Source organism: Diplodia seriata, assembly GCF_021436955.1.
Source record: "Diplodia seriata strain FDS-637 chromosome Unknown scaffold_8, whole genome shotgun sequence".
Lineage (NCBI taxonomy): Eukaryota > Fungi > Ascomycota > Dothideomycetes > Botryosphaeriales > Botryosphaeriaceae > Diplodia > Diplodia seriata.
This window is the reverse complement of record NW_027117315.1, coordinates 2,297,809-2,317,992: the sequence shown is the minus strand read 5'-3', so window position 1 is coordinate 2,317,992 and position 20,184 is coordinate 2,297,809. Positions and strand designations below refer to the sequence as shown.

The window sequence follows — 20,184 nt, the reverse complement described above, 5'->3', positions numbered from 1 at the left end:
GAGGATTCGGTTGCGTCTTCCTTCGGGCGGCTGCGGCATGACGTATAGGACTTTTCCATTGGAGCACTACCCTGACTGTGAGCCCAAAGGAAGAGGGCGAAAGAGGATGCAGATCGCACTGTGTGTGTGGCTATGCAGTTAGGGGTGTATCGCTAAGATAGCAGCTTATACTGGTGTGTGCCAGGGCACGGGATTGTCCCCCGTTCACCTTTCCACCTCCGCATCGTCTATCTTCCTGCACAGATTGCTCCAAGCCTACCAATTCGAGCTTTTGCTGCTGGAGAGACAATGATTCCCGGGCGCCATTTCAACCTCCGCGTCGAACACGTTGCTTGGAGCATGTGTATGCACCTCTTCCGCCATATGCATGTGGATGGGCTAACGCATGCGAAGCTAATGCATCAACCTACATACCATCCCCACATAATGCGTCTACGTGATCCAATCGCTCGCAACGCAACGTGCAGCGAGGGACAAAGAGAAATGAAAACAAAAGAAGACCAGGTTCTTTTCCAACTGCGAACAACTGTGCTTACTGAGCAAGGGTAGCCTCACGCTGCAAGCTTATCTGTGCCAGTCAATCTACCTGTAACGCATGTATAGCAGTGTTTGTACGACGGAAGTGCCATCATTAGCAACGATACAGCACTTGTATCCCAATTTCTTTCTTATCGCTGACTCACACATGCACAGATCATTATCCAAGCCTACCAGTCTGTATTCTGTGCCTCAACAGTGTCAGTGAGGAATCGCCAACCAGCATCCATGGAATTGAATCCGCTCGACTTCGTTCTTCAATTTGAAATTTCTACGCGTCTTGCCCATACCGACCTTCATCCACATCCTATCCTTTCGGCAGAAATGAGTCGAAAAAGAGCAGTGCATGAATAGTAACGGGAATCATCGATTACGATAGCCGGTGACGAATTGACTCGCCCGGTGCCACCGGATTTTAAAGCAGAGCTTTTGATTACCGTCGAATATCACATGTCATGTGCAAGTCTGCGGGACGGACGATGGAGTGCAGGTTTTGCTCCTGCCCAACTTGTTCCGCAACTAGGCCTCAGTAGGCATCAGCGCCTTCCTCACATCCTCAAACCTCAACTCTGAATCCTCAGCTCTTCTGCCCTCGCTCCCCAACACCCGCCCGCTCAGCATGGCGCCACCAAACCAATATCGTCCACGGTACCAGTACCGATCACCTGTGAGGTCGCGATACAGACCGCCTGTCGGACCGGGAGGTGGCTGGCGTCATGATTGCTAAGTATACGCCGAGGCACTCACCGCGAGGTCATACTCCTACCCATGAACTCTTGCGCTCCGCACCCGACCTCGTCCAGATACACCCCCCACACTTTGGTTCCGGCGCGGTTGTCGCCTCTACCCTTGTGGCGACTAGCTTTTAGACTCGCATTTGCGTCCGGATGTTTTGCTTCAGCTATCCATGTAGGAAGAAGAGCCGGGCTTGGTCGTCAAATTTCTCCATGATCTGCTGCGGCGGGTACTGGGATACTACGCGGCCATCTCAAGTTAGGTAAGACAGTGTATACAAGTGATAAACCAGCTCACGTCCAAAGCTTCCTGTCAGTCGGACTATTCGCCATGAATGCGCGACAGGAAATGATCAATTGACATCTCGCGCGCGTCTGCAAGGATTTAGTGCTTGCGCTATACTAGCTACTGCCTGCGTTGCTGCGCTGGCGCGGTACGGTACGGTGGTTGCGGTTGACCGGTCCGTCCCATACTACTGACCACATGCTCGATATTTCGGCCCGTTCAGGTCCCACCTACCCTGCCGAAGGAGTTTCCCGGCGCCGAGCAAAATAAAAAAACAAAAAATGCATGCGGTGTTTGCGCGTCCACCGCCGCGTTTTCCATGCGCCGAGAACGCCCGCTTGCTCGTTGCCGAACCCCCGGCAACCAACCAACTTTTTTCTTTTCTTGGGGATCAAGGTCGAATAAACGGCTGCCGAGCGCGGCCAGCCAAAACCTCCAACGCTGAGCCTCCAATGGTACAGTGCCGCGTTCCCTCTTACCGCTTGCTTCCCCACTTCACGTTACGTTTCACCGGTAGCCACCCGCCGTCGCAGCAGCTGTCCGCTACCAACGATTCCCGAATTCCCTGCCTTATTCGCCCGCCCCGCCACGTCTCTTCACCGCGTTTCAGGATGAATGTCCTCACGACCTTCGAAATCTCCTCATCAGCCGTCCAGGATACCGCTCTCCTTCAGGTTGCGGAACAGCTCGGGCTCGAGGAACTTGGAGATGGTGACGTCCTCGGACAGGCCCTTGCGGCGGCGCGTCTTGAGCACGAAGTCGCGCGCCGTCGCCTGCGCCGACGCCGGCTCGAGCGGGCGCAGCTTGATGTCCTTGTCGAGCGGGTCGCCGGGCACGATGGACCAGCGGTCGAAGACGAGCGAGACGGTCGCTTGGCCCTGGGTGTGGATCTGTAAGGCGGGAAAAGGTTAGTTCTGACTTTGAAACAGCTGACAGCGGGTGATTGATGAGGAAAAAGCTTACTCTGAGGTCGGTCTCGAAACCGAAGGAGTCGATGACGGGGAGCAGGCCCTTGACCGAGTACAGCGGCGTGCCGGCGATGGGACCGTCCTGGAGGACGTGGCCTCTTCTCCGGGCAAGCACCGTGTACGTGCTGCTGACGGCGTCGGCGGGTCCGATCATCGAACAAGAGTAAACGGGCTCCATCAGCCTCGGGCTCGCCATCAGGAAACTCGAGTAACACGCCCGTCTTGCCGTCGGGATGATCTGGCCACCGCCGCGGAAGATGGGCTGAGAATCTAAACTGACGTCCGTGAGGCGGAACTTGGTGTTGCGGATGGGCTCTTCGCAGAGCGGGCCTTCACGGGTCGCCCAGCTGAATCCCTGGCGGATGGTATCGCGTACGCTCCTCAGCACTTTCTGATCCACCTCCGAAGGGAGCGTGTCGTTTTGAAGGATGTTGGGCCCTTGGTCCTCCGGTCCGAACGCCCAGATGTTGCGGGAGGCGAGCAGATCGTAGCCGTAGTTCTCCTCGAAGAATTTGCCGACAACGCGCACCGGGTCCTTGATGTTGACCTTGCCCGCCTCGATGTCCTCCGCGATGCCGGAATCCAGAGGTTCCGCGACCATGGTGAGCTTGTTCTTCTTGTTGGGCGTGAGCGCGTAGCACTTGATGGCCGAAGTCTCGACGACGGTCTCGCAGAAACGAGTCACGGGGTCGGACACCTTGATCTCCATTTCCGCGTACAGGCGACGGAGATCGTGGAGAACGCAGTCCATGTACAGCTCTCCGGTGCCGAGGATTACGTGTTCACCCGATTCCTCCACCTTCGTCGTGATCAGCGGGTAGCTCTTGTTGATTTTCCGCAACCCCTCCAGCATCTTCGGGAGTTCTGAAGGGTTGATAGGCTCCACAGCCACCTTCAGGACGGATTCGAAAAAGTGCTTGACGGGGCGGAAAATGTATGCATCCTCGTCTTCGGGGAGCTTGGGAGGAACAATGGTGGCCGTTTTCACGATCGAGTTGTCGACGCCACCAAGCAACACCCAGTTTCCTGCGGGCACACCGCTGACGGGGGCATTGTACCTCGACTCGGCAATCCAAGCGTCGCTGATGGTCGCCGTCACCATGTCTTCTTCGTCTTCGATGGTGTACCCTTCTCCAAGAACGCGAACCTGGTCGCCCGGCTTCGCGATACCGCTGAGAACCCGACCGAAGGAGTTGAAACTTCTGGCGTCGGTCGTGTTGAAAAGCTTCGTGACATGCACAACAAGGGGGCCATCTTGGTCGCATTTCTTCATGGCCTCGGCTGTTTGTGTGTCCGTGGGGCCTGTGTAGTAACGCTCCAGATAACGGTTTGCTCCTTCAATGGGCGAGGGAACATGCTGAACAATCATATCCACAAAACCGGTGGCCGGACCAAAGAACTGCTCACAGGCGAGCTTGAGGAGCTGCTTCGCATCAGTTTTGTACTGAGAAGGCTTCAACGTAATTCCCAGCGAAGCCAGCGTCTCCTTGAGATCCTCGGGGCTCTCGCTAAGCGTGTGGGAGTAAAGCTTGTAGATGGGTTCCAACACCCAGTGAACGAAGGATCTCTTTGCACCCTCTTCTACGGCCTTTCTGGTGAACTTCCGGCTTCTCGGGTTGAAGAAAATGTCGCCCCACAGACGCTTGGCGAAGTCATCTGGGTTAATGCCGGAGCCGGGGTAGCTGTCGGCGTACATCTTTGTGAAGGATCCGAGGGTAAAGCACCATCCCATGGTGCTGCAGGCGAAGGCCACATTGCCCCTCTCAGGGCTCAACCGGTACTTTGCGCCCTGTCCAGGAATGGTATTTTCGATGACGGTGTTGACCTCTTCCACGACATGCTTGAGCTTGAAGTAGGCATCTGCCGGAGGCAGCTTCAACTCCAGAATCAAGCGATCCATCTTGTTGATGACCAGCGTAAGGGCCATCCCCTCCAGCACGGCATGCTTGATTATTTGCTCGGTGTTCACCTGCACGCCCTCGACCACGTCCACGACCAGCACCACTCCGTCGGCCAGCCTCAAAGATGCGGCAACCTCGTCCACGAAGTTGACATGACCAGGAGTATCCAAGACGTTGACCAAATGCGACTTTCCCTTGGAGCTCTGCAGTACCAAGCTCATGGGACCAGCCTTGATAGAGACACCGCGTTCGCGTTCCAGCAAGTGGGTATCCGTGTAGCGCAGCTGCTCGTCGCGTCTGCGGCCTAATCTCTTGTCCAGCCTTTCCTGGATGTCATGCGTCTCCAGTACCAATGTGTCCATGAAGGCAGTCTTCCCGTGGTGCAGATGTCCAGCCAGGGCTACATTCCGTACTTGGTCCGGGTAGTTCATGAGATCGGTCATGAAGTCGCGGGCAAAGCGCACGGGCGGGAGGTCGGCTTCCTCGATGTTGAACTTCTTCTGGACGACGGGCTCGATGATGGGCTGGGTCAAGGGCTGCGCGTCCTCTTCCTGGACCAGGGTTTCGACATCGGCGCCGTAGACCTGCTGGGCTGTGGGATAGTACTGCTTGTCTTCGTGCAGGATGACGGCATTGGACGGGCCCTCGTCGTCGACCTCCATGAGCTGCTGGTCATTGGCGGGCTCGTCGTCCTCGGGCTCGTCATCGTAGACGTAGGCGTCCGCCGCCGCCGCGCCATGATCGGATTCCTCTTCAGACTCGGCCTCTCCGATAAAGTTGCCAAACCTGCGGCATCATCAGCATTGGACCAGAAACGGGCACGGGAGCGCGGTCGCGTACTCGTCGTATAGGTCATCCATGGTGGGCGACAGGGAGCTCGGCGCGGGGGTGGAGGTGGCGGGGGTGCTCAGCAGCTGCGAGCTTTCTTGTGACGGAAGACTTTCGCGAGCTGCTGGTCGACTTTCGCGCGCAGACTTGGCGTGGCGGTGCGCGACTGTGGCTGGTGGGCTGCGCGCTAGTGGCTAGTGGCTAGTGGCGCTCGGGGCTCCTCAAAGCGGATGGGGGCGAGGGGTCCGCTCTGGTGCGCGTGCTCCCAATTGTTGGTGCTCAGGCCCAAGCTCCGGCGCCGGAGCCTCCCCTCGTGCCATTATTTTTACTGACCGCCAGCCCAACTGCTTCCTCCTCCTCACTCCCCGCGCTCTCTCTGAAATTACCTCTCATTCCTCTCGAACAGTCCCAGCCGCCATCATGTCTGGCCTCCCGACCGTCTACATCGTCTCCGCTGCCCGCACCCCGCTGGGCATGTTCCAAGGGTACGTTGACGGCCCCGCCAATTGCTACCCTCGCGTCGCTGACCTCTTCCAGCTCTCTGGGCAGCCAGACCGCGGTTCAGCTGGGTTCCCACGCCATCAAGGGTATGCATCTGAATCTCCCGTACCAATTGCTGCCTCCAACTGACACGTTTGACAGCCTCGATTGAGCGCGCCGGCGTCAAGCCCGAGGACGTCCAGGAGGTTTTCTTTGGCAATGTCCTCTCTGCCGGGTAAGTCGCCGAACGACACCTCTCCTCTAGGGGATGCGCTGACAGTTGCCAGCCTGGGCCAGAACCCTGCCCGCCAGTGTGCCCTCGGCGCCGGCCTTCCTGAGGCCACCATCGCTACCACGGTCAACAAGGTGTGCGCCTCTGCCCTGAAGGCCATCATCCTCGGTGCCCAGACCATCATGACCAACAACGCCGAAATCGTTGTCGCTGGTGGCACCGAGTCCATGTCCAACGTCCCCCACTACCTCCCCAACCTGCGCACCGGCGCCAAGTTCGGCGACCAGAAGCTCGTTGACGGCGTCCTGAAGGACGGTCTCACCGACGTGTACAAGACGGAGCACATGGGTGTCCAGGCCGAGCAGTGCGCTTCCAAGCACGGCTTCTCCCGCGAGGACCAGGATGACTACTGCATCCGCTCCTACAAGAAGGCCCAGGCCGCCCAGGCGAACGGCTGGTTCAAGGACGAGATTGCCCCCGTTGAGGTCAGCGGCGGCAGGGGCAAGCCCAACGTCCTCGTCGAGCAGGACGACGAGCCCAAGAACTTCAACGAGTCCAAGACCAAGTCCCTCAAGCCCGTCTTCATTCCCGGCACCGGTACCGTTACTGCTGCCAACGCCTCCCCGCTGTCCGACGGCGCTTCCGCCGTCGTCCTCGCCTCCGAGGAGGCTGTCAAGAAGTACAACCTGAAGCCGATTGCTAAGATCAGGGGCTGGGGCGACGCTGCTCACGCTCCCAACGAGTTCACCACCGCTCCTTCCCTCGCCATGCCCAAAGCTCTCAAGCACGCCGGCCTCGAGATCGGCGCTGTTGACGCTTTCGAGATCAACGAGGCCTTCTCCGTCGTCGCCCTTGCCAACATGAAGCTGTGCGGCATCTCCGAGGACAAGGTCAACCTCCACGGTGGTGCCGTCGCGCTCGGCCACCCTCTTGGCTGCTCCGGTGCCCGCATCGTCACCACCCTGATCGGCGTCCTCCGCCAGAAGGGTGGCAAGATTGGCGCCGCCGGCATCTGCAACGGCGGTGGCGGTGCCTCTGCCATCGTCATCGAGACGGTGTAAAAGATGAAAATTTCCAAGCATTTCTTATCTCCTTGTTTAATTCCCCTTTGCTAGAAAAAGCACGACTTTATGGATGAGATATACCAGCTTTTTGGTAGACGACTGGATGGATGCCCTTAGATGAGCATCACTGCCCTTGGGCCGCAGGAGGAACATACTACATACTCCAAATAGCACAATCTACAGCAACAACGCAGCAAAATGCGGTTGGGCTTACTGCGGACGATTATTCCTCCCTTCTTAGTGATCATTTGAAAGCAATCCTTCGCTGTGATATTGCTCGCAAACTTGCGCGGAAAATTCAGCCTCGACTGGACGCGTTGCCCTTTTTAATTACGACCCACAATCAAAGCGGGTTCCCTCATCTTCGACGTCTTTTGTAGGAACAATAATGGCGCCATTATTCTTAATCTTTCCCCCCCATGCTGTTAGGATTAGTAATTGCGTTCATCAGGCAGCAACGTTTTTTACTTTGTTGCGAGATGGTAAGTCGCCCGAGCTGAGACATGCATGGTCCGCTCTGGGAGGTCCGAGCTTCGGGGGCCATGTTTCTTCTTTTACCGTTTTTGGTCGTCCGAGGTGCGTTGTTGGTACGACTTGCTGTTTGTTACTAACTTGAAGCAATCACAAAGGACTGTACCGATGGCTGGTGTCCGTTAAATGCACGTCGGAGGTCAGGGATGTGAGCGAGCGGTAGTACGGTCGTATCATTCTCAAGGGCATTGGATGTTCGGAGATGGGATTCACGGTTTATTGTTGAAAGTCTCTTTCCTGTCCCCTTTCTTTTTCGGAATATTAACAAACACAGCTGCTATATACGTGCATTATTCTGGATGCGAAGCGGTTGGCTTCTGCTTCCGCGCATCCAAGCGAGAATGTGCTCGTTGTAAGCCTGGGCATGCAAACCTATGGCTACTCTCTATTCACATGAGGATGCTTGGAAGCTTTGCCCTCCATAAGCAAGAATTGCGGTAGATCGTAACCATTAAATCAGGACTTACTGGTAGAGCCGAAACCAAACCGTGTTCAAACGCTGAGATAGATTATAAGCCGTAAACCGTTGAAAGCCGGTCCAAACTCTAGTATTAGGACGACCATGCGTTCAGGGAATATTCAAAGAAACCCCTGCCCATAAACCACTTCGAACGAGTTGTTTACATAAATGTTGCAAACTCTCAGCTCCGCATTTTAGGTAACCTGGTTGTGTGACCTCAAAGGGATATCGCGTGGCTTTTCTCGGAGATCTTGTAACAACTCGCATGACCTTCCAAACCAAGAGGTCCGCGGGCTTTAACGATACCAAGCTCTAGATCCTCGCTGAGTCCGGTCGCGTTCCAATCTCTTCAAGAACTTGACGGCATCCGTCCCATACCGGATCGCCCTACGCACATCTGCACCGCCACCAACGAGCACCTCCGCAGTCTCGTCATGGCCAGCGCAAGTTGCCCAGTATAGTGGCGTCGGCTGCTGGCCCTGGGTGAGGTCGACGTTCGCACCTCCCGCCACAAGCAGCCGGGCAATTTCTGTATATCCCTCCCGCGCAGCCCTTGAAAGAGCGGTCTTGCCCTTTTCATCTTGAATATCAAGAGACACGCCGTGATTTATCAAAGCTTTGACTGTCTCTTTATCGTCCAGATGAACCGCTAGCATGAGAGGGCTCATGTCTTTGGCGTTCTTCATCTCCGCTTCACAGCCTCTCTCAAGAAGGGTTTTGACGATTTCAGCTTGACCGTGCTCTATTGCAAGCATCAAAGCAGATCTCTGAGTTGAGTCTCTCGTGTTGATATCGACACCTGCATCCAGAAGGGTCTGCACCATTTTGAGCTCGCCGCCCTTTGAGGCTTCCATGAAGATAAGGTTGATATCGAGTCCTTTCGTCGAAAGTAGCTTGGTCGTCGTAACATGACCATTGATTGCAGCGAGGAAGAATGCGGTGCGTCCTTCTGAGTTTGTAAAGTCGACAGGAGCACCCTTTTCCAATAGTGACTCCACCACCTCTCTTGCTCCATTCTGAGCCGCAAGGTGTAGAGGCGTACATCCACGTGAGTCCTGAGCATCCACCCGAGCCCCAAGATCCAGTAGTAAGCGAGTCATGCTTTTTTTCCCTCTGGAGGCGGCAATATGAAGTGGCCTTTCGCCGCGAGCATTGACAGTCAGCTCCAGATCTGCCCCTTTTTCGACCAGAAACCGTGCAAATTCAAAAGCTTCATCTCGCACTGCCAAAGAAAGAGGCGTGCTCCCATCTGCATATTTCATGTTTATAGTTTCAGGGTCTCGAGCAACAAATCGGCGCGGAATGGAACCGTAAGGATCATCTCTCCTAGCACTCATTGCCACCCGTAGCGGCGTGGCACCTGCCAGGTTCAAGGCCTTTGTTAAAGCATGCGGCGAGGCAAGTAGCATCTGAACAGTGGATTCTGAGCCGAACTGAGCAGCGTAGTGTAGCGGAGTGTCTTTCGTGTCTTTGGTAGCGTATCCGACATCCTCTGGGGTTATCTTGAGGAGAAATTTGACAACCGATGTGTGATTGGCCTTCACAGCAAGGTGGAGAGGAGTCCGACCCTGTTTGTCGCAATCATTATCAGGGCCTGTATAATCCAGTATTGCCTCCAAAACTCTTCGTTTTCCAACAAACGCGGCCATCCCGGCGGCAGTATTTCCTTGAGAGTCGAAAAGACGTGGATCGGCGCCGGCAGAGACCAAGGGCGCAACCACTTGAGCATGACCGCATAGAACCGCACGGCTAATTGGATAGTATCCTTCATCATCACAGATGTTTGGATCTGCACCTGCTTGAGCCAGTAAGGCCACCATATCCACACTTCCCTTGATAGCAGCCTCGTGAAGCGGAGTCGTGCCGGTATTGTCTTTAGCATTGATGTCCAATTTCTGAGTAAGAAGGTATCTCGAAGATTCCTCCTCTGATCCCCGTACTGCAGCATGTAGCACGGTCCGTCCAGTGGTGCTGTCTTTACGGCTTAGGTCGACACCACACTCCACCATCATCTTCAAGGCTTCCGTATTTCCCCAGTTGGCTGCGAGATAGAGCGAACTTCGAGAAATCCCGTTAGGTGCCAAAGGGTCTGCTCCAAAATCCAGGAGCACTTTTACCGAGCGGTTCGAGAGCTTGCCGACTGCCAATGAAAGCGCCTCTGTGACATCAGGGCATATATTATTGGACCGGCAGTGCGACAAAAGGCATTCGACAATCTTGGAACGGTCCAATTTTGCGGCAATTTCCAACAATTTTCTTTCTGTCCCGTTATGATCGATTTCACAGCTTAAGTTTTCCGTCACTTTGAGAAGATGCTGGAAAATTTCAAGATCACCCGTTCGCGCAGCTTCGCGCAGGGCTGGTCCTCTCCTGTGTGATTCGCGCACATGTATGTGCTTGCTCTCGAGGTACTCTAGTGCTCGTTCCTGATGGCAACTCTTGCACGCGAAGTCTGCCCCTAGATCCACCATACGGTCGACCAAGGTTGAAGCGGCCGGGCGTTTGTTTTTGTCTGCATCCACCGTGCGGCGAGTCATGTCCAGGACAGCTGAATGTGTCGACGAAGAAGTTTTCGTTCTGAGGGCATTAATCCATGAGTCGACTGCCGGCTCGTTGTCGCCATACCAAGGGGAGCAGGTCCCGTTTTCACGTAGGTACTGGGCAATGTCATCGAGTGAATATCCGAGGAGTGCAGAGACCATTTCCAGGAAAACACAACCAAGGCTGAAGATGTCAGACGCCCTGTTCCGATCCTGTTTGAGGGGGTCAGTACTTGAAGTCATAGTCATGGCACATTTTCTTACACTTTGGTCCAGGACCTCCAGAGGAGCGTATTTCTCCGTATACGCGTAGGCCACTTTGCCTCTGGTAATGCTCGGGTCTGAATCGTGCCATTTTCCGGAAGAGCCGAAGTCTGTCAGGAGGATTTCATTGCCGCAGACAAGCAGGTTGGGTGGTTTGATGTCCTTGTGCCGCACGTTCTTGCTGTGCAGATACGCCACGCCCGACGCGAGACATCCAAAGAACTTCTGTATCAAGGGATCGCCAATGTGAGATTTGATCCAGGATGACAGGTCTCCATCTGCAACCGGCAGCATTGTGAACGCTATCCATTTCGGATCTTGGTAGCTTCCAACAAAGCGAACAAGGTGGTGGTGCTGGACATCCTTGAGAATTTCAAGCTCCTGCTTGAACAAGTTGATCTTGGCCGCGTTATCTCGGTGCTCGAAAGCCTTCCTCGCGTAAAACTTCCCGCTGAACTGGCCTTGCACGCAATCCACTGTCCCAAAGCCGCCCTGACCGAGTAGCCTGGTTGATCTCAAGGGGCAGCCGTCAACATTTTCGAACAACACATGCTGCTTAGTTCGCGGCCCTGATCGTTGACTCTCAGGAAATACAAGGTGCTGTAACTCAAGAAACTGTTTACAGGCCGTTTCGTCCCGAAAACCACTCGGTAGGGTCCAGTCGGTGTATGGAAGGTGATCGTCGGAATAGTCGCGAAAGGTGTCGTGAAACCGCGTCAAACGGCAGAGGTGCAAAAGAGCATATGTGCGCGGTCTTTTGCTCCCATCCAAGTCCCCGTGTTGCTTGAGTAGTCTCTCAACTTCTGCCACGGTTTCGTCCTGAAGGCGTGCAAACTTTGCGGGGTCACCGACCCAATCGATTGGCTGGAGGACGTTCGAAATGGCAGCCTGAAGTGTTGGAGTAGCCATCCGGCCCCATTAGCGCCTGGCTTGGCGCAGACAGACTGGTTAAGGCAGAGTTGATGAAGTTCGAGGTGCTTGTCCTGGCGCCGCGAGGCTGGGCCGCTGATCCGTGATACTTGGGGTGTCGGGACAGACGGAGCTTCAGTAAACGGATCCCTCGGTTGTCGAGGCTTGGAGCAGGGTTGAGAAGCCGGTCTGGTAGACCGAGTCGCTTGAAGCGTCGGTGCAACTGAAGCGGAGGTGGATGTCGGGGTAAGTGTGTATAAGCATAGGGAACTCCGCCACAAGGCTGGCTTGAGCCGAAGTCCCGTTCGCGATTGGCCGTCTGCGTCGAGCAGATCTCGTGATGTGCGATAGATACCTAGCACCACGTGGGGGCCAACGAACAAAGTCAGGAAATGCTTAAGCTCGCGCCTCCCAACCTCTCAAGCTCAGCCGTAAGAGCTCGCAACTGCAGATCATCGCATACCATTTTCTTGTCTTCTACTTTTTTTTCCTATCTCGATCCGCATTAACTAAAGGAAAAATACAAAGGAAACAGCCGTCAGCGATCCATCACGTACGCTTCTTAATGGCCTCGTCCTTTCCCTCTCTCCCTTGCCACCATCCATCTCTCTCTCTCTCTCCCCCTTGCCATCATCATCCTATCATCAATCCGCCCACCCATCCCTCCCTCAACCTCACAAATATCCCAACCCCGCACCCCCCACGACCTCCAGATCACTCTTAACAACCCACTCTTCCACCCCCAACTTCGCCGCGCCCTCCGCCCTCCTCTGACTCCCCAACTCCATCCACCTTGCCAACAACCCGCCATCAACCACCACACCGCGACTGCTCCCAAACGCCTCGCCGCCGCTTTGTTGTTGGTTGTAATCGGCGGCGCGGTGCGCGCGCGGGTTGAGGCCGGCGGGGTGCTCGAGGGCGCCGAGCAGGAACGTCTGCAGCGCGCCGAGCCGGCGGTACTGGTGCTCCGAGACGGGGGTGAGCAGCGCGAGCGAGCCCGCGAGCGAGGTCACGAGGACGTGGTGCTGGGTGAAGGCGGCCGGCGGTTGTTTGGCGTCGACATCCATGGCGTCGTCGTCGCCATTCGCGTTGGCGGCGGGGTCGTAGTCGTCGTCGTCGTCCTCGTTCTCGTTGTTGTTGTTGGCGCCGTTGGGGGAAGATGACGAGGCGTTGTTGTTGTTGTTCGGGGCGCCGGCGGACGAGGGGGAGAGGGTCGAGGGGAGCAGGGTCATGGTGGTGGTGAAGTGGCCGGTGTGGAAGGTGGATTTGTGGAGGAGGCGCTGGCCCGACAGCGACTTGGGGTGCTCCGGGTCGTACTGCAGCACGTGCAGGTTGCAGTCGGCGTCGGCGACCATCAGGTACAGCTGCTTGTCGTGCGGCAGGAACTCGGCCGCCATGACCTCCATGTGCGCGCGGCTCTTGCCGAAGAGGATCATCTTGTACGGGTCCTCCTGCGGAGAAGAAGCGTGTCAGCGTCGAGTCGTTTTCTGGTCGGGGTGAAAGACTGCTGCTTACCGTGTACCCGACGAACCAAGCTCCCTTGGCGGCGTCGCCCATGAGCAGCATCCCCGATCCCTTCAGCTCTCGCGCGACCGTCACGTAGCACTGCATGTCCATGAAGGCAACGGGCAAGAGCGTGCCGTCCTCCTTCAGCCCTCTGACCATGCACTTCTGGCCTTGCGCCATGAGCAAGAAGCCTTGGCTGCCGACGTCCGTGATGGCAGTGACCGAGCCCCTGACCTCCTCCTTGGCGATCAGCTTCAGCTTGCGGTTGGTCTCTGGACGGCTGGGCTCGGGCACGACGTTGATGACCTCGAACACGTATATGCAGCCGCGGGATGGCAGGTCTTCGCCGCGGATGAAGCCCGTACCCACCGTCACGAGCTGCTTCCGTTCGTGCGTGTTCTCCGAGACTTCGAGGTTGAGCACCTTGATGGTGAGGACTACCTCGAATGCTTCAAGCTCGTACCTGAAACACGGTCAGTTTGAGAGCATCCAAACAATAGATACTGTCCTTACGTGTCAATCACCGTCATGGTCCGCGCATCAAGAACTTTGATCATGCCGTGCTCGACCATTGGCTTAAACGAGATGTCTGGAGAAAGGGTGTCAGCAAAAACCCAAGGCAGCGGAGACGCCGGGGGATATGAAACTCACTCTCTTCAAGCCACTCATGATGATGTTCATCCTCAGGCAATGTGAATGCTTCTTTCTCACCCACACCCAGAACGAGGACATCCTTCGGCGGGTGGTAGCACATGGCCTGAATATCCTGTCCCATAGGGACCTTCTTCACCGCCCAGCCGACGTCGCCGTAGCGGAACCCCTGCGGGAATTGACAGACGCGCAGATTCCCCTGTTGAGAACGCCAGATTAGCGACAGTCGCAAGCTGAAATTTGGTTCGGAGCACCCACATCGGTATCAATGAAGGCGAACCCGCGATCACACTCGGCGGTGTGGAAGCTGCTCAGGTTCTTGACCGACTTCGTTCTCATCTTAATCACCCTCGGGAGGCTTGACGATTCCTTCAGGATGAAGCTTGGCGACGACCCTGCCATGAAGACGGCGCTGTACCCGCCAACGTTGGAAAGAGGGGTTAGGATACACTCCCTGCCATCTGCGAGCTCTTCGGTCTCCAGAGCAGGTTCTTCACTGAATTCTGGAAGTCGCGGCTGAGATACTTTGAGCCATCTCAAGTTTTCAATGAAGGGCTGCTCGGCTTCCTGGGCGGGGAAATGGTATGGTTGGTAGATGACCAAGTCATTTGATGAGGTGCGGACCTGACGATATAAGCAGTTGTTGAGCGTGGGAAGGGGGGGATGCATACAATAAGGTATAGGCTTTTCGACGTCGAGTCGCCAAGATCCGTCACGAGAATTTCACTCAATGTTGCTTTTGCGGACGATCGACGAGGGGTGAAGTCCGCTGTCAGCATTGGCGGCAGGAACCCAAGGCTTGCAGCGACGTAGGCCGGCTTGGACAGATCCGGCATCGTGTACACCTGTTCACAACATCAGTCGGCACTCTGACACGGATGAGAACGTTGCTCTTACATGCAAACCGCCTTCTGCGCTAAGAAGATAGGCCACTGCCTGGTCGCCAGTGGATGGTGATTGATGAATGCAACCCGAAAGCCACTTGGTGGTCAGCAAGCCGTCTCCCCGATCCATCTCTTCCATCTCCCCGTTGGCATCCGCCTGCAAGACGATGACGCTAGAATCATCGCGCAGCACAAGGATGTAGGGGTCTGCAAAGCTGGCACTGACAATCCTCAGTTCCGAGCCGTTCTCGTCTTCCATCGGAAGGATTTGGTCCAGGCCAAGTTCTACACAAACGAAAAATTAGTCATGCTCTGGTAGAATGCACTCCACGGCAATGCACGAATTCGAGGGCAGAGAGAAGGGTAAGGTGGAAACATTGTATTGATCTAAAAGCACATGATTTGTGGAAGCTGCCGCAGTCCGATCTGTCCTCTTGAGCTTCCACGCAATCGCTCTAGCCACAGTTCGAGCTGCGAATTGGCCGACAGAGACACCGCAGCTTGGCCGCCGTGCCGGACCGCTGTAGACCAAGGCAGCTTCAAGCTTCATCTTGGCCGTGCGGGCAACAGTCGGTAGCATGCCGACTGAATGGGCACCGTGATCTAGCGTTCTAGCAGTTATGGAGAACGAGTATGAAAATTTAGACTTACCAGCATCGTAGCTGCGGATCTCAGCTTTCAACACCTGCACTATTCGCGTGCCGCCAGCAATGGTGCCTACATTGATCGTGGCCGCGTCTTCGCGCTCAAAGTCGCCTTGACTGGTCTCTTCGAAGCCAGTGGCTGCGATCTTGAAGACAGCAGACTCTTCGCCGCCCTCATCATTTGATCTCGAGACGATCAAGAACTGGTCATAATCCACATCTGCTGCAAGCTTTGCTTCGGCATCTTGTGGGCCGGCAGCTAACATTCCTTTGGGAGCCGGTTTTTTAGCATGGACGGACCAGACAGCCCGGGCAGTAGCAAACTCTCCTTTCCGCATGATGACAGGATCGATTTCCCGTCTCATGACCGCGAGTGCTCCAGCTTTACCACGCCCGATCGACGCGACCAGGTCGAGTTGGTCCGTTGTCTTCTCCACGGGCCCACCCGCGGCGTCTGTTGCCTTGTGGCCAGCTAGAGCCATATCCTTGATTGGCGCTAAGCTTGGTAAGTTGTCATGGATCCTAAAAGTATAATTGCTAGGATCGCTGGAGTCTGTTGACGCCGCCGCAGTCTTTGCGCTGGACGGTCCATCGCCGTACAGATCGTCGTCGTCCTCCAAATCTTCCTCGTCGAACGACAACTCGGCATCATCAGCAAGCATCTCAGCATGCGTTCGCTTCTTGGATAACTGTGTCGCCTTCTTTGTCCAGCCAAGAACGACCGAGTCACCGTCTTCGCTGCCAATGAACATCCTATTGCGGCCTAAACCCGTCGTGCAAGAAGCTGCTGTGATCATAACCAAGCCTCCCTTGTCTTCCGTCACTCTCCGGATGGATATGCCGGAAACCGACCGTCCATCGAGCTTGAAGCTGATGATAGCCAAGCTACCATCATGAAGAACCACGAGCAAGTCGCCAGTTTCAGAAGACAGGAGCTCTACGCTAGCACCCTCCAGCCGCATTGCAAGGTCAGACTGGTCCGTCATTGGGAAAGAGGAGCATTGCTTGGCAAATTCATTGACAGCAACCGCGTTGGTTTTTCCAGCTTGGTCGACATGAATGAACTGGTTTGCACCGAGGAGGAGGGCGCCACCCACAGGGAGAGGTAATGGGAGGACCTTGGCAGTATCGTACGGAATACCGGGGACTGAAAGCAGGGCGGTGGATGCCTTCTCCTCCAGATCCAGCGTGAACACCGTGTAGGTAAGAACATCCCGGCGCTCGTAGAGCAGTGAAGCAGCGGCCGCCTTGTTTGCTGAGATGATACCAAACGTAGGCTCACGATACTCGTGAAGAAAGTCGAGGTGGACGGGGTGGGTCAATGTAGGATCGATCTGCGGCAATGACAGTGCAAAGGAAGATTTGTATGGAGTCTGAGGCACATCGCCATTGGTCGCCTTCTCCTTCGCGGCAGGAGCGTCCATGGGCTCATCCAAGTCCGGGTCGTAATCGTCGCCCTCGACTAGATCGTCGCCGAGCTGACGGAACGGCAAGATGGCCAAATGTCTCGCGCCAAATTTGAGAGCGGCACATCTGCTGCTCGGATCGGCAACCAGGAAGTTGTGATACTGGCCCAAATCGGCATCCCACGGAGCTCCCTGCAGCTCTTCGCCCTCGTAAAAATGGATGGAGATGGTCGAGAGCGTATGGTTGATAGGATCCCACTCGACCAAGCTCATCTTCGCATCTCGAAAAGCGATGAGAAGAGCATCTGCACCAGATTTTGTGTCGAGGCCCTTGATGCGGGCGAGCGAGAGGACGGTGCCCTGCAGCGGATACTCGGCGACAAGGACCAGCTTGGAGGTGTGTTCGGTTCGCTGGACGAACAGGTCGGCGGGCTCGGAGGGGTCGTCGGCGGCGACAGCTGTAGCGGGGCCATCCTTCTGAGCCTGGCTGACCTCGGTGACGATGGACTTCAGTTCAAAGATCTGAAGCAGCGACGTCTTCGCAACGACGAGGTTGTGGGCCTTGGGGCCCAGGAAGGCCAGGCTGACGGCATTGGAGACGGCGGTGGGCGGGGTGAGCTCAGTATAGACCTGCATGGTGTCGTCGGAGGGGGCGTAGGACAGGCGCGAGCATGGTGCGCGAGGCAATGGACGCGGTCAGTGGAGGGCGCGGTGGTGGTGGTCGCGAAGCGGAATGCCGGACGCGCCAAGCATTCATTGCTGTGGCTGCCGGGCAGCAGCAACGCGGATCGCTGTGGCTGTGGCGGTGCGCACGTCCCCACGTCATCGTGAACAGCTCCCGCAGCAAGCTTCACCCCAGCCGCCCGGAATCATTTCCTACACCTGCTCAGCCCACTTCTTGCCTCGCTCTCCCAAAATTTCCGACTGATCCTCACCCGCCAGCTTCCAGCGTCGCCTGCAGACGCAATCCCTCCGCCATGGCGCTCATCCAGACGAGCTTGATCTGGGTCGCCTACGCCGTCGCAATCGTCATCCTACTGGCCATCGCCGCCATCTTCGTCTACATCTACCAGACCCCTCGCGAACGCGCCGCCTCGGTGACCACAGTATGCATCTTCACCGTGAGCGCCCTCTGGGCCACCATCCTGCTCATGCCCGTCGATATCGCCCTCACGTCGGCCACCAACATCTCCAAGGAGGGTCGCCGCAAGGACTGGGCCACGCACGACAAGGTTGACGACATTGTTTACACTCTGAAGATTGTATACTACACCCTGTACTCGCTGGATGCCGTGCTGTGCCTTCTGGTCGTTCCTTTCACCTACTTCTTCTACGAAGAGTACGACGAGGGTGCCGAAGAGGATGGCACGCAGACCCTTGGCAGCCGCCTTTGGGGTGCCCTCAAGTATACCATCGCTCTGATCGTGCTGGTCGTCATTCTGTTCCTGGTTGGCTTCTTCGTGCCTGTTGCGAAGAGCACCAAGCACAGGCACCTAGACTTGGATTATTTCAAGAACCTCTTGGCTGAAAATCGTAAGTCGTCCTTGGTGCTCGGTCCAATGATAGAAAACTAATACACCCTATCAGATGGCGAGCGAGCCCTCACATTCGCATTGGGCCTTTTGATTACCGTTGGTACTGTCGTGTACGTCCTCTACACAGCTGCCGGCCTCGCGCTGCTGCCTGCAGCAATGATCAAGTCTGCTCCGTCCATCTCTGCCCCAACATTGGCCGAAGACACAGCGTCGCAGCTCGACTCAAACCGCGAGCGTCAGAGACAGCTCGAGCGTCGCAACGAGGGCCGTGCTGAAGGCTTGGATGCTCGCGATCGTCGCGAGCTTGAGTCCCTTGTGCGCGAGGAGCGCACTCTCGTCAGGCGGGAGCGTCTTGCGGTTGAAGCCAGCGGCTCGGAAGAGGGTTGGCTGATGAGGGTCTGGATCAAGATTGAGGCCGTCTTCAGACCCATCAAGCTACTCGGTGGACTCCTCCTGATGATCTTCGCCCTGCTGATCTTCGTCTCCATGCTGATCACGGGCATCGACAAGGCAAAGAACTCGATTTGCAAGGCCGGATGTGGTTACGTTCTTGGCCACATCAACATCTTCCAGCCCGTCAACTGGATCTTCGTCCAGTCCTCGAAGGTTTTCCCCATTGACTACATAATCTTCCTTCTGCTGGTCCTCTTCTTGTTCTCCGCATCAGTTGTCGGCATTGCCACTGTGGGCATCCGCTTCCTCTGGATCACCATCTTCCGGATCAGGAAGGGCCACACAAGCCCTCAGGCCCTTCTTCTGGCAACCGTGCTACTGACGTTGATGGTTCTGGCTATCAACTACTCGGTTGCCATGATGATTGCGCCGCAATATGCCACTTTTGGCCCTCAGACCTATTGCGACCGTCCTGCCCAGCACCCAGGAGAGCAGCCGGACTGCTCGCAACACAAGAGTGCCATTAAGCCTTGCACCGAGCTCGCTGAGAACCCCGTCGCGAAGGATGTCTGCACTCCTAGTGTAGTCACGACTTTCATCAACCGTGTGACGGTAAACTTCCCATTCTTCGGTGTGGTGGACTTCTGGGCCCAATTTGCATTCCTTGGTAAGTATAACTTTTCCTACTCCTCTGAAGGACCGAGCTAACAATGTCCAGCGGTGTATTTGATCGTTTTCATCACCATGTTGTTCCGTACTCCAAGGCTCGACGTGGCTCAACTCGACGATGACCTTGAGGAAGAAGAAGAGGAAGGCTTGCTGTCCAGCACGGGTCGCCGCTTCAACGCTACATGGCAAGACATCACTGGCCGTTCAAAGGCCAGAGCGGCGGCCTATGGGGCGACCGACAACGGCAATAGCAACGGCGGTCAATCCGAGGGAAGGGACACCAACTGGTGATCTCGCAGCAACCTCGACTCTCTCTCTCTCATGAACCTGCACGAAAATAAGCTACCGTATGATGTAATGTCTGGTTACTTCGACTTCTGCTTTTCCTGTTCTTCCTTTGGCTCTCCGTATGCTCATGATATCCCAAGGTGGTCATTATTACCCTTTGTGAGGAATCTGGTAGTGGTGGATTTTTGAATTTTGTTATTGAAATTAAGCTGTTCAAACATCTGCGTGGGTCTTGAGCTAGTTGATACTGCAAGTCCCAATAAAATCTTGTTTGAATTTCCGAGCAGTAAACCATTGAAAAGCTCTGCGTCTGCAAGTCTCGCTGCTGGTAATAGTGCAGGCTGGGGAGGCAGCTGAGTGCAAGCCATGCGGTCTAATTTAACTCACACCAAGTGTTTAACATGACTCAATGAAGAACACAGCCACGGCGATTCTTGGTACGCCATCATCTAGACTTACCCCTCTCGGATAGGT

General features: G+C 55.8%; 4 protein-coding genes across 4 annotated transcripts; 2 read left to right on the top strand and 2 right to left on the bottom strand.

The window, feature by feature from the left end:
* Positions 1–2,201: 2,201 nt before the first annotated feature.
* SLS55_008316 (uncharacterized protein) lies at positions 2,202–5,286 on the bottom strand (the record flags this gene model as incomplete). Its single annotated transcript, XM_066779727.1, has 3 exons — positions 2,202–2,447; positions 2,521–5,212; positions 5,267–5,286. The coding sequence occupies 3 exons, from the start codon at positions 5,284–5,286 to the stop codon at positions 2,202–2,204; spliced, it is 2,958 nt and encodes a 985-aa protein (XP_066630531.1).
* Positions 5,287–5,674: 388 nt separating this feature from the next.
* ERG10 (erg10, acetyl-CoA C-acetyltransferase) lies at positions 5,675–7,027 on the top strand (the record flags this gene model as incomplete). Its single annotated transcript, XM_066779726.1, has 4 exons — positions 5,675–5,739; positions 5,792–5,841; positions 5,897–5,969; positions 6,022–7,027. The coding sequence occupies 4 exons, from the start codon at positions 5,675–5,677 to the stop codon at positions 7,025–7,027; spliced, it is 1,194 nt and encodes a 397-aa protein (XP_066630530.1).
* A 3,407-nt stretch (positions 7,028–10,434) lies between these two features.
* CFT1 (mRNA cleavage and polyadenylation factor subunit) lies at positions 10,435–17,461 on the bottom strand (the record flags this gene model as incomplete). Its single annotated transcript, XM_066779725.1, has 10 exons — positions 10,435–10,479; positions 10,826–11,330; positions 12,527–13,185; positions 13,250–13,703; positions 13,754–13,829; positions 13,892–14,090; positions 14,150–14,515; positions 14,563–14,736; positions 14,789–15,060; positions 15,427–17,461. The coding sequence occupies 10 exons, from the start codon at positions 17,459–17,461 to the stop codon at positions 10,435–10,437; spliced, it is 4,785 nt and encodes a 1,594-aa protein (XP_066630529.1).
* A 341-nt stretch (positions 17,462–17,802) lies between these two features.
* Positions 17,803–19,713, top strand: SLS55_008313 (uncharacterized protein; the record flags this gene model as incomplete). The annotated part of the gene is made up of 3 exons (XM_066779724.1): positions 17,803–18,358; positions 18,413–19,420; positions 19,472–19,713. 3 exons carry the CDS (start codon positions 17,803–17,805, stop codon positions 19,711–19,713), a joined length of 1,806 nt encoding a protein of 601 aa, XP_066630528.1.
* Positions 19,714–20,184: the final 471 nt, after the last annotated feature.